The sequence below is a fragment of the Delphinus delphis genome, chromosome 6, assembly GCF_949987515.2.
Source record: "Delphinus delphis chromosome 6, mDelDel1.2, whole genome shotgun sequence".
Taxonomy (NCBI): domain Eukaryota; kingdom Metazoa; phylum Chordata; class Mammalia; order Artiodactyla; family Delphinidae; genus Delphinus; species Delphinus delphis.
In genome coordinates this window covers 33,822,996-33,835,485 of record NC_082688.1, presented here as the reverse complement: position 1 = coordinate 33,835,485, position 12,490 = coordinate 33,822,996, and the positions used below count along the sequence as shown (strand labels likewise).

Below are 12,490 nucleotides of genomic sequence, written 5' to 3'. Positions count from 1 at the left end.
ATTCTTTATCTCTTAGTTTATTAAAATACATGTTTTTCAAATAAATATTCTGAACAACCCAAATCAATCAAAGCAGTGAGATCACAAAGCGTTGCTTCTTTCTGCAAAGAAGGCACATCATTAGCTTGTACAGAAAATCCAACAGCCACACCGAAGTCAATTAGGCTGCCTTAAAGACTCGACGGAGGCTACTCACGATCCCAGAGGCACCAAGGACTCCGCAGGGTCACCCATCTGAACAGGCTCAGAAGCCGGCTTGATCCTTAAGACCTCTGCAAAGCCATCACCAAACCAGCACGTGACATGTGCTGTGTCTACTGTAAAGTAGAAAAGACGATCCTGGCAGAGTTTCCGTCGATATACAGATCGAGGGTCGGCTGACAGCACAGCCTCGATGGCACACCTTGCTTCCTCCGCTGACTGAAAATAGTTAAATGAAGCCTGACCAATACCTGCAATAAGAAGAACACAACTTGGGGATTCCCCTGGTGGTCCAGTGGCGACGACTCTACGCTTTCACTGCTGAGGGCGAGGGTTCAATCCCTGGGCGGTGAACCAAGATCCCACAAGCCGTGTGGGACGCACCCCACTCCCCACAAAAAAAAAAAAGCTGACCTTCCTCTTCCCATGAACGGTACACAGTGATGAAACAACTTTGATAAACAAAACTTTGAAAATAAAGAGATTGATTTAAAAATCAAATGTTCTGTTTAAACATAAAGCCTTAGGAAAGAATGAGTAGAACAACCATCCAGGGGCAGGTGAAATCTGACATCTCCTTGGCAACTAACTGGCTACTTCTTACAGGAATCACCGCACCCACTTTTTAATGGGCCTCTCCTTCACTCTGGACAGCTGCTTGGAATCTGCTTGTGGGCTGGAAAAACCAGATAACAATGTTTTTTAACAACCATGTATTAGAGTAAACAGTCTCCAAGTTAAAAGCCCTGTGGCCTCTCTCTTCTGCAGTGAAGTGCGTGCCTCTAGTGCTGGGACTTTATAGGGACAATTTCTGTGCTAAGACACTCTTTCCTTCTTACTCCTGGGCTCTGTGACAGAGGTCGAGCTATCCACCACCCAATAGGTGAAACAAGATGAGACATTTCTCTACTCAGATAGTGAAACAGATGAAAAAGCTCTATCTACACAGGTACAGAGCAAGCACAATTTAGCTTCCGAACGCTGTTTGAGAACTCCAAGAGCTACTGCCACACGCAAACAAGAGGCCCAATTCCTGGGCAGCAGCCGTTCTCAGCGAACACTTGACTGAGTGCCTGGTACTCACTGTGCTGAACAAACAGTTGTTGATCGAAAGCCATCAGATGATGACGTTGCCCAAGTATGATTTTATACGTCTACATTTCTTTACAAGTCATAATCACGAATACTCTATATAAAACTGCCCTCAGGGCTTCCCTGGTGGCACAGTGGTTGGGAGTCCGCCTGCTGATGCAGGGGACCCGGGTTCGTGCCCCGGTCTGGGAAGATCCCACATGCCGCGGAGCGGCTAGGCCCGTGAGCCATGGCCGCTGAGTCTGCGCGTCCGGAGCCTATGCTCCGCAACGGGAGAGGCCTCAACAGTGAGAGGCCCGCGTACCGCAAAAAAAAAAAAAAAACTGCCCTCAGAAATAGCAAGTTTGCCTAAACCTCCAAGTAAAAGCTCATCTCTCATTCAGAAACAAGAAATGGAAAGTACCTGGTTCACCTGAGCTGAGGTGCTCAAGGTCCATCTCTGCGTGAGGAGTAAACCGGACTCCCAAGGTGGCCACGGGAGCCTCTCTCACCCAGGTGGGGACCGCACTGCGGTGGGCTGCACCAGCCGCCCTGGAAGGGCAGAGAAGAGCCTCGGGCGGCATCTCCGTGCTGTGTCCTTGTGCGACCACCGCTGCTTCCCCTCTCCTCAGCCTGCTGTCTGCTTGTTCCTCTGAAACGCTCTTCTCCAGGCAACATGGGCCACTTTGCTCTTCTGCTACCCTAGGACTCGGACCACTTCCTGATTCTTCACCCAAATCTGCTGCTCTCTCCCTGGGCTCAGGTGAGCTTTGCTGGATTTTTGCTGAGTTGTCGTGTTTTGCGTTGTTTTCTCCCGAAGTTCTATCTTCAGGACATTTAGGTTTCTCCTTAGTACAACTGTAGAGCTGTGGTTCCTCGTACCCTGAGAGCTGTTGCTGGTCACAGCTATCAGTCTTGCCGTCACACTGGGACACGGTTTTTGGTTTACATTGGTTATTCTGTAAATTAACGTCCCCTAAAGGCTCAATCAAATTTTGTGGCGAGTCATAATCAGCTATGTAGGGCTTTATGTCTAGTACAGGTGTGCCATGAATCATGTCAATTCCAGAAAGGTATATGGCTCCACCTGTAATGTGAAAAACATCCTCTTAGAAATATTAACAATGAAGAACAGTGCAAACAACAGGAGAATCAACAACATCTGCTTAAAGCCCACCAAGCTTACTCACAATTCTCTTACGCACCAGGCCCTCTTATACCTGGTGCCAACATACAGTTTTCTTTCTACCTAGAAACCCATTCTCTTCTTTATCTGTCAAACTCCTACTTGCTCTTCAAGGCTCTCACGAAACACCTCCTTTACAGAGCCTTTCTGGCTCTTCCAGACATAAGCATTCTTTCCTCTGGGTTCCACAGAGGTACCTGTGCCCGAACCTCTCCTGAAGCCCTCGTCACATGGTCTAGCAATGACCTGCTTAGAGTCTCTCCCCCTAGACAGTAAGTAGGTCCTCGAGCACTAGGTGGGGCCATCTCACCTTTGCATCACTGGGGGCTTCTAACTCTGTTCCAGACACATCAGAGTCCTCAATATATCTCTGTGGGACTGATGATGGCTTCCAATGTGTCAAACAGAGTCTAAGGTGGCCCCATGATGTCACCTCCTGGTGTATAATCCCCTCTTCTTGAGTATGACTTGATATCACTTCAGTGACTATGCTATGTTATCTAAGACTCCTGTGTTTGCTGGCAGGTTCACTTGAGAGACTCTCCCTGTGGGCTTGAAGAAGCAAGCTGCCTTGCTGGGAAAGCCTGTGTGGCAAGGCACTGCGAGAGGTCTCTAGGCACTGGGGGCCACCTCTAGGAGCTGGGAGCAGCCACCAGCCAACAACCAGCAAGAGGCCAGGACCCTCAGAACCACAGCTGCAAGGAAGTGAATTCTGCCTATGACCAGAGAGGGCTTGGAAATGGATTCTTCTACAGTCAAACCTCCAGAAAAGAACTCATTCCACTTCACTGCAGCTTGGTGAGACTCTTAAGTGAGGACCCAGCTAAGCTGTGCCCATACTCCTAACCTATAGAAACATTGTAATGTTTTAAACACATAATAAATGTGTGCTGTTTAAACTGATAGTGCATGGTAATTTGTTACACAGCAATAGGAATCTAATACTCCACTGAATAATTAAACAGGGCACTTCCCTGTGGCGCAGTGGTTAAGAACCCGCCTGCCAATGCAGGGAACATGGGTTTGATCCCTGGTCCGGGAAGATCCCACGTGCTGCTGAGCAACCAAGTCTGTGTGCCACAACTACTGAGCCTATACTCTAGAACCCACAAGCCATAACTACTGAGCCCATGCGCCACAACTACTGAAGCCCATGTGCCCTAGAGCCCATATGCCACAACTACTGAGCCCACATGCCACAACTACTGAAGCCCACACGCTCTAGAGCCCACGTGCCTCAACTACTGAGCCCATGTGCTGCAACTACTGAAGCCAGCGTGCCTAGAGCCCATGCCCCACAACACGAGAGGCAATGAGAAACCCCACTCATCGCAACTACAGAAAGCCCGCGCACAGCAACAAAGACCCAATGCAGCCAAAAAAAAAAAAAAAATTAAACAGAACATAAGTCACCATTACCAAATATTAAGGAAAGGTCCCCTGTTGTCCCACTTATACAGCTGTTGTTCAGTTCCTTCTACTGGGGCAAAGTCTACTAACTTGATCCTTGGAAAACTGGCCCAGTGAGAATCAAAAACTGCATGTGATCACATTTGATCCTATCTCCATTTGAGAAAAACATGACTAACAAAGGAATCTGATTTCTAAAACATGCTTATTGGGAATGAACCTGGAACTTTGGAAAGAAGATTTTGGACTTTCTAAGTGATGGATTATGCCTAATAATGTCTGCAAAAGAAAGAAAAGCACTGGGGCACAGGTGAGAGTTCATGGGATTTGAAGTCAGACAACCCCCTGGCTGGATGCTATTCGGTAAATTATCAAACATCAAAGAGCCTCAGTGCCCTCATCCATAACATGGAGACTGCTACCTTATCAAGCCCACGAGCCACTGTGAGATACCATACATGAACACTCTTTATAAACTGCAAAGCACCACACAAACACTGGTCATCCTCATAACGCTTATTTATAAGAGTGTCTACAGTGCTACTGTGTTTGCCTTTCACCTTTCTGATTTGATCTTCCCCATTAGAATGCTAAGATCCTCTGCAGGGCTGGGATTTTTATCTAATCTGCTTGCCACTATATCCCCAGCACCTAGAACAATGGTTGGCACATATTCGGTGCTCAGAAAATACGTGTGGGTTGCACAAACGATCATAAAACGTTCCAGTACTGTTACCCAAGTTGTGTGTTACCCAGCACACCCAAATGTGCTGATCAGGTCCAAGGGATTCAAGAATGGGAGGCTTTCAGAAATTAACGGCTCAGTAACGCGTTTATATATGAACACGTAGTTAAATCTGGTATTCTACACAGGTTCTCCCACAATCTGACAAATGTTCAACCTATGGTGTATTCATCCCAGACCCTCTGCCTCACATCACAGTGGACAGCGGCACTGCAGCCACGATGCATGTTCATTTCCTCAGGGCTGCAAGGAAGAAATGATCCACCACACTGTGGTCAGATGTGCTGACCATATATGCATGTGCAACCAGTTACGGTGCGTTAAATTTTGAGAGTGTCCAGTTATTTTTAGATCATTTTATATTTACTGCATTCCAAGTCAGAAAAAATTTGGTTACTAATTTAATGATTATAAAATCTTAAGAGTTACTTTTAAATAATTTAATAACTTCTGATAAATATAATGATATAAACTAACTCTGAGCATCCTATGAGAGCTTATTCCAAAGTGTTTCAATGCTGACATTCTTTTAATCGTTTCATTTTCCTCAATGTCTGGTGGTTCACAGGGGCTAACACCATTGGTACTTGTCTCAATAACAGCCAGTGCTGAATACTATGTTGATTTTATAAGACTTCTTTTGGTTAAGGAAAAAGTGGTAAAAGTACAAATTACCTTCTACCTTTTCCAGTTTGGCTAGGGTCAGTCCTATCGCATTGGGACGATGTGGGCTCCTTGTAGAGAAAACGCCAGTCTTCACACCATTCAGCCTAGGAGGCTGCACTTTTGCCTTACAGCTCAAATGACCATTTTTGTGAAAAACAAACAAAATCCTATTGAAAATAAACCAAACCACTGAGTAAGAAAAGAACACAGTCAATCTATCATAATGATTTGAGGGAGAAAAAAAACTTTAATTCCCCACAAATTAAAACAGAAAGAATGCTTCTAATGGTACTAAAATATAATCAGTGGGGGAAAAAAGAGTAATATCATTCCCGTTTTTTGAAAGAAGACAGTCTTATCTCTATATCCACTGCCCATAACACAATGACTGGCACATGCTAGGACCTTAACAGGCTTCTGTCAAGTACCTGAATAAACAATATTTCATGGGTCTAGAGCAGGGTCCACAAACCTTTTCTGTAAAGGACCAGGCGGTAAATATTTTAGGGTTTGCAGGTCAACGAGTCTCTGCTATAAATAATTCAACTCTGCTGTTGTAACACAAAAGCAGCCACGGCCAACACATAAATGAATGCACGTGGTTATGTTCCCATAAACTTACTTACAAAAACAGAAGATGCGATGGGTTTGGTCCACAGGCCATAGCTTGCTGACCCGTGGTCTAGAGGACAGAATAATGACCCACGGACAGAATCGAGAAGGTCTACAGATTTCAGCTCAACAGAAGTCATTCAACAAAACTGGAACCAACTGCAGATGGAATGTGCCCCTCAGTGGATCCCAAGTTTCCCTGAGGGTGTCCAAGTTATGCAGACAATCACATGCATGAATATAGTACAAAAATCCCATGCAATAGACATAGGTGGTCTGGATGGCAGTCTCCAGGGTTGCCTCCAACTGGAGTACTTTACTCAAGGGCAAGTTATGGTCCAAAGTACCATTTCTAACTATAAAACCACTTACCAAACATGAGAAAACTGTTCTAAGCCCATCAAGGAATGTTCAGGATTATTAAAGATGCTTTTTCTAATCCTCAAACAAGCCCGTGAATGGCTACAAATGGATGGCTGCCTTGGAGTACCATTCTTGGCCGAGAAACAGGATTCCAAGTAACCAATTGGCTCAGTTAAAAGATTCCCTACAGAAGAAAATTAGATAAGAAATCATTAATGAAAAGGTCAAGCAAAGATGTAGGAAGACATGTTTTCTTTAATGCATCGATTTCATAGTTTTAAAATCTATTAGATGTTATACAACTATAAAATAAGATTCTTATAGCATTCAAAAGTACATATAAATATGCTTATCATTTCATATATCATTGTTATCAATACATCCCTTTAGATAATAAACTGGAAAGAGTATTGGTCTAAGAAAGAAAGAATGAAAGGAAAAATTCAGTTTTAGAAGAGCTACTATGACTATAATTCAAATTCTATGCAACCATGACTATGTTATGTGATCTTGGTTAGGGCTAAGAGGGTATTTCAAACAGAGGGAATAAGCTGCACAAAGTTAAATGAGAACTTTTATAGCATAAGCAGGGAACAAGCCATTTTGATTGGCTGGAGTATGAAAATACAAGGCAAAGAATAATGAAAGATAAGGAGACAGAGACTGTATATAGGTTAAAATGCTTTCAATTGAAAACAACAGAACACACGAAAAAAACTAGTTTAATTAAGCAATAAAGGGAGTGTATGGGATCACAGTACTAAAATATCTAGAGGCAGTATAGATTTCAGGTTAGGCTTGCTCCAGCAGCTCTCTGCCCCACTAGAATGTAAACTCCATGTGGGCAGGAGTTTTTCTGTCTTACTGATTGCTACATTCTCATTGTCTAGTACTTGCCTACAAGAGGATAGGTACTTTAAAAATTCATGCTACATGGAGAAAAGGATTATGTAAGTCTAAACTGATTAAAATGGAAAGTGAAAAAGTGAAAGAAGAATGTGTGTAACATAATCCTATCTATGAAAATTTTATGTATTTACCTAACTAAACATGTACACATGTATGTCTAGAAAGCTATCTAGAAGGATATTCACCAAAATTTTAACATTGGTTAAAACTGGTGGAGACTTTAAACTGTGTCCTTTTCTGTTTAGGCTGGTTGTAATCCCTCTGATATTGGTATCACTGCACCATACAGGCAACAGTAAAAAGTCATCAATAATTTATTGGCACATTCTTCTATTGGGATGGTCGAAGTTAATACAGTAGACAAATACCAAGGAAGAGACAAAAGCATCATCCTAGTATCTTTTGTTAGAAGTAATAAAGATGGAACTGTGAGTTAAAAAAAAAAACTGGTGGAGGGATTGTTGGATTATTTTTATATTCAACTCTGTAATTTCTATAATATTTGAAAATTTTACAATAATCACAAATCATTTTTAAAATGTTTTAAACCAGTAACTCAAAAGAAGAAAAAACTGGCCAGGCAACATCAATATAGGTTTAAAGTAGGTATCTGCAACTAGCATTTTGAATTTATAGATAACTTTTTTTTTCACATTTCATGAAGGCTGTATTAGCTTCTTTTAAGAGATGATATAAAGACATTCTAGAACCTCATTTTATTTCCAGTTTCCATTAAATCTATCCTATCAGCACAGGTGGGCAGTGAGACTATAGGCCTGTCCTTCACAGCACCTTTCGTGACTTTTCACTTATAAAAACTAAATTACGTGATACATATAAAATATTACATGCAACATATATATAATAAAGCATAATGTTAAAATGAAATTCTGTGTACCACCACCCAGCCCAAAAACTAGTGCTTTACCAACAACTTGCATCTTTTTATGTTGCCTCTCTCCCTACCTTTCGCTTGAATGTGCCTGAACAAGAGCCTGAATGTGGTCTTTATCATTCATTTCTTTTCTTAAATATGATTTTATCACATGCATATGCATGCTTAAACAACGCTTCATTTATTTTGTCTTTGAGTTCTATAAAAACTGGTATCTTCTCAGACCTGCTTTCTCTCTCTCAATATTATGATTCTAAGATCCATCGACACTGCGTACATTTTTGATGACTTTACATTTTTTTCCAACTACATTTACAGGCACTCTTTTTTTAAAACCTTCACCTATGCTCTGTGGAGTTGATATAGTAAACATCTTAAAGATGAAGGAACTGAAGTCAAACAATTCTCTGGTGTTCATAAAAATATCATGAAGAAAAATGGCCAAATAGGGCTCCTACCCTAGTCAGTTATGTTCTGTTTTATTTAACAAACACTTTCCAAGTGTCTACAATTGCCAGACATTGTGCTAAGTTTGGGGGAAAAAATACAAAACAAGAACTCTTTTCACAGTGGAGTTAACAGTTGATTGAGAGAAACTCACAATATGCTTCAATATCATGGGAAATGTCTTATCTGTAGTAATGATCAAAGACTTTTGCCTTTGACTATCTGATTGGGGGTCTACAAGTTTATAACTAACTTGAGCTATCACTTCATTGAATCAGTCTATACCTGTTTTTCACAGGCTATACATATGCTATGATAAATATAAGTTGTAACCCATTAGATTTATTCCAACCCTGTTTGTTCACCTCTATAAGAACATAAGCAAGATAATACTGGGTGAGCAATGAACTGAATGAGCTACATTGGAAGGAGTCCCTCAGCTATGTCACTCTCAAATGTTTGGGACCACTCTCAACATATCAACTATCCATCTAATAAACGTCGGAACTTAACCATATTCTAATACGTCTGGAACTTATTTATTCTCTGTGCCCCGGTTCTTGGAATATTAAATGCTATGAAATATAAATGCTCAATAATTTCCAAATATAAATTCTGCTTGAATGCTCTCCTTGAAGTGGAGGCCTGAGAACGTCCACCCAAGGGAATTCTGATCTTCTTCCTCTTGCCTCATATCTCAAAAAACAAACAAAAAGAAAACATTAAGCACCTACCATTTGGTAAGCACTGTGCTGAGTGCCTGGGAACAGGCATAAACAAGAACCAGTTCTCACCATCAACGTGTGCAGTACATTGACAGAGTGGACAAGTAAATCAACAATTAAATCAAACTGCCTTACATAGGGAGAGCACAGGTATGCCAGAGTAGTACTGGCATGAGAACTACATGGAAAGAGGGAGAAGTTTCCCTGGGGCCTATGGCTGGTATGAAAAGAGAAAAAGGACAAAAACAACACAGGGCCATAACACTAGCTGTGTGACCTTGGGCAGAACTGCCTACCTCTCTAAATCCAGTTTTCTCAGCTATAAAACAAGGATAATCATCCTATCTTGGAAAGATGACTAAAATATGTAAAGTACCTAGTACAATAGAAGGTGCTCAGCAAGAAGAGATTTTTAAAGCCCTCACACAGGTTTTTCCCTCAATTTAACAATATTACAACTGTACTAACCATATAATTTTAAAAAACCCACAAGTTATTAACGCAGAGGCTTTCTGTACACAAGTCTTATCAACAAGTCTTGTGCAGACAGAAATGTCCAGGTCCTTTTCACCTCTTGCCCAGACTATTAAATTACCCTTGTTATAATTTGTCGTCCCTCTGCCAGTCCCTCCCCTCCTGAAAACACACTACACCAGTCCTCCGGATTCTGAGTTCCTTATGTCTCGCTACTCTCTAAACTTTTTGTTTCCCACTATTAACAGATGTCATATTTCTTTTTTTTAATTTTTATTATTTATTTATTTAAATTTATTTATTTATGGCTGGGTTGGGTCTTCGTTGCTGCGCACAGGCTTTTCTCTAGCTGCGGCGAGTGGGGGCTACTCTTCCTTGTGTTTGTTTATTTATTTATTTATTATTTGGCTGTGCCGTGTCTTAGTTGTGGCATGTGGGAGCTTTGTTGCCACATGCGGGATCTTTGTTGCCATGTGCAGGATCTTAGTCGCGGCATGCATGCGGGATCTAGTCCCTGGCCAGGGATCGAACCCTGGCCCCCTGCACTGGGACCACAGAGTCGTAACCAATGGGCCACCAGGAAAGTCCCCCATCCAACACTTCTGACTTACAGCTCCCGGACCCCATGCTCTGTAGACCTCTGAGCCCTGCTCTTTCCTGCCTGTCAAAATATCAGACCTGGGGCTTCCCTGGTGGCTCAGTGATTAAGAATCTGCCTGCCAATGCAGGGGCACGGGCTCCAGCCCTGGTCCGGGAAGATCCCACATGCCGCAGAGCAACTAAGCCCATGTGCCACAACAACTAAGCCTGCATGACACAACTACTGAAGCCCACGTGCCTAGAGCCTGTGCTCTGCAACAAGAGAAGCCATCGCAATGAGAAGTCCACACACCGCAACAAAGAGTTGCCCACTCGCCACAACTAGAGAAAGCCCACGTGCAACAACAAAGACCCAAAGCAGCCCAAAATATAAATAATTAATTAATTTAAAAAAAGCTATCAGACCTATAATCTGGCAGTATACAACAATTTTTTTTTAACAGGCACAACCGTTGACCACATAACAATACCTTTTAGAAATTCAAGTTAAACATTTAGAACATACACAAAGATTTTAGTTTCAAAACTTTCATTTAGAACAATGAAAACCAGCAATAACCTAAATGCCCAACAATAGGGAACTGGTTAAATAAGAGCACATCTATAAAACAAAATAGCGTGCAACTTCTCAAAATTAACATTATTAATTGCCATGGAAAGATTTTCATGAACCTTAAGTTTTGTTTTGTTTTTAATAAATGTAGAGCTGGGATTCAAATCAAAGTTTTGTTTTATTCTTTTAAATTTATTTATTTAATTTTGGCTGCATTGGGTCTTTGGTGCTGCGAGTGGGGGCAACTCTTCATTGCGGCGCACAGGCTTCTCATTGCGGTGGCTTCTCTTGCTGCGGAGCATGGGCTCTAGGCACGAGGGCTTCAGTAGTTGTGGCTCGCAGGCTCTAGAGCGCAGGCTCAGTAGTTGTGGTGCACGGGCTTAGCTGCTCTGCAACATGTAGGAATCTTCCAGGACCAGGGCTCGAACCCGTGTCCCCTGCACTGGCAGGTGGATTCTTAACCACTGGGCCACCAGGGAAGTCCTCAAGTTTTTTTTTGAAGTTATAAAACAGTGGTGTCGCATATCACCTCATGTTTCTAATATGTAGGCACTGCAAGTATTATGGAAAGTAGACACCAAGATGTTAACAGTGGTTTTCTCTGGGTAATGGCCAACTACTTTCATCTTTTTTTCCATTTGCTTCCTCGGATTTCTAAAGTTAATATATTCTGCCCTAAAAATAGGGGTGAAAATAAAGAGAAACAAACGCATGCCATCTTTCAATGCCCAGTTTAAAACTATTTCCTACACTTCCTGCAGCACAGGTTGCTTCTCTCTTGTGGCATTAATCCCGAATCGGCAGAACACCTGCTGTATATATCCTATCTCTCATTTATGGGTGAGAACTCCCCAAGACAAAGGCTGCTACACTGCACGTGGCTGTTCTGCCAAGACCAGGCCACCTTAGCTACCAAGAACAGAACAGGAGAGATGATGTCATCCCGCTCGCCTAAGACACATCACGTGCTCTCCTAAGCACATGACCCGTGCCTTCCAATAACCAGGAAAAACGACCCACGTCCATTCTAGGTCTCGCATTTGCCGTCCCTCCCTGCAGCGAAGTCGGCTCCCTGCACTTAGGGCTCTTCGGAGTGCGGAACCTTCAGCCTCTTATAAGTTACCTGTCTCCAGAGCCGGCTTCACGCACCCGCACGAGGTCGCTGTGGGTCGAGGGCCGGGCTCCTCCAAGTCGCGCATGGCTAGTGGTCTCACAGGTGCCCACCCAACGCGTTCAAGCCTTCCGCTTCCGGTCTCCATGCATGGCGCCTGCGCAGTGCGGAAGAAGTGCGGTGCGCGGCGGGCGGAGCCGGAGGCCACCGCTAGGTGGCGATTAGGGTCTGGATCCCTCGTTCCGCTTCTGAACGTGTGTCTGCTCTATCGCGCGGACCCCTTGCAGTTGCCCGCCTTTTCAGGGCAGTCAGAAGCTCCAAGTTACCACCCTTTCCAAGGGGGGCACGTCGATAAAGATTTATGCATAAAGATGTCTCTCTCGAAATAATAAGCAACCTACATATCCAGTGCATGACGCTAATTTTTAAATAAAAAGAATATGTATATACAATTAGCACATAGCAAGATGATCGGATGTTATTAAACGTTAATTCTTCTTGAATGGTGGGAATACACAGATG

General features: G+C 42.8%; 1 protein-coding gene across 5 annotated transcripts; it reads right to left on the bottom strand.

Annotated features, from left to right (window-relative positions):
• On the bottom strand, nucleotides 1-12,114 carry TRMO (tRNA methyltransferase O). 5 transcript variants are annotated; one of them, XM_060013368.1, is made up of 5 exons: nucleotides 11,981-12,114; nucleotides 6,264-6,438; nucleotides 5,289-5,446; nucleotides 1,697-2,359; nucleotides 1-452 (listed from the first exon to the last, which is right to left on the bottom strand). In XM_060013368.1, exons 1-5 carry the CDS (start codon nucleotides 12,054-12,056, stop codon nucleotides 193-195), a joined length of 1,332 nt encoding a protein of 443 aa, XP_059869351.1. In that variant the 5' UTR covers nucleotides 12,057-12,114; the 3' UTR covers nucleotides 1-192. The 5 variants fall into 5 exon arrangements, with proteins under 5 accessions (XP_059869351.1, XP_059869352.1, XP_059869355.1 ...); XM_060013369.1 differs by lacking the exons at nucleotides 5,289-5,446; nucleotides 6,264-6,438 and having other exon boundaries at nucleotides 11,981-12,095; XM_060013372.1 differs by lacking the exons at nucleotides 5,289-5,446; nucleotides 6,264-6,438 and having other exon boundaries at nucleotides 12,007-12,095.
• Between the last annotated feature and the right edge of the window lie 376 nt (nucleotides 12,115-12,490).

Bases quoted from the DNA above. Each gene is read 5' to 3' on its own strand.
- TRMO (XM_060013368.1), bottom strand. From the start codon at position 12,056: ATGCGCGACTTGGAGGAGCCCGGCCCTCGACCCACAGCGACCTCGTGC. The intron at 2,360-5,288 runs GTAATTTGTACT...TTCACATTACAG, and splicing joins CAAACTGGAAAAGGTAGAAG to GTGGAGCCATATACCTTTCT. The intron at 453-1,696 runs GTACTTTCCATT...TTCTTATTGCAG, and splicing joins CCTCAGCTCAGGTGAACCAG to GTATTGGTCAGGCTTCATTT.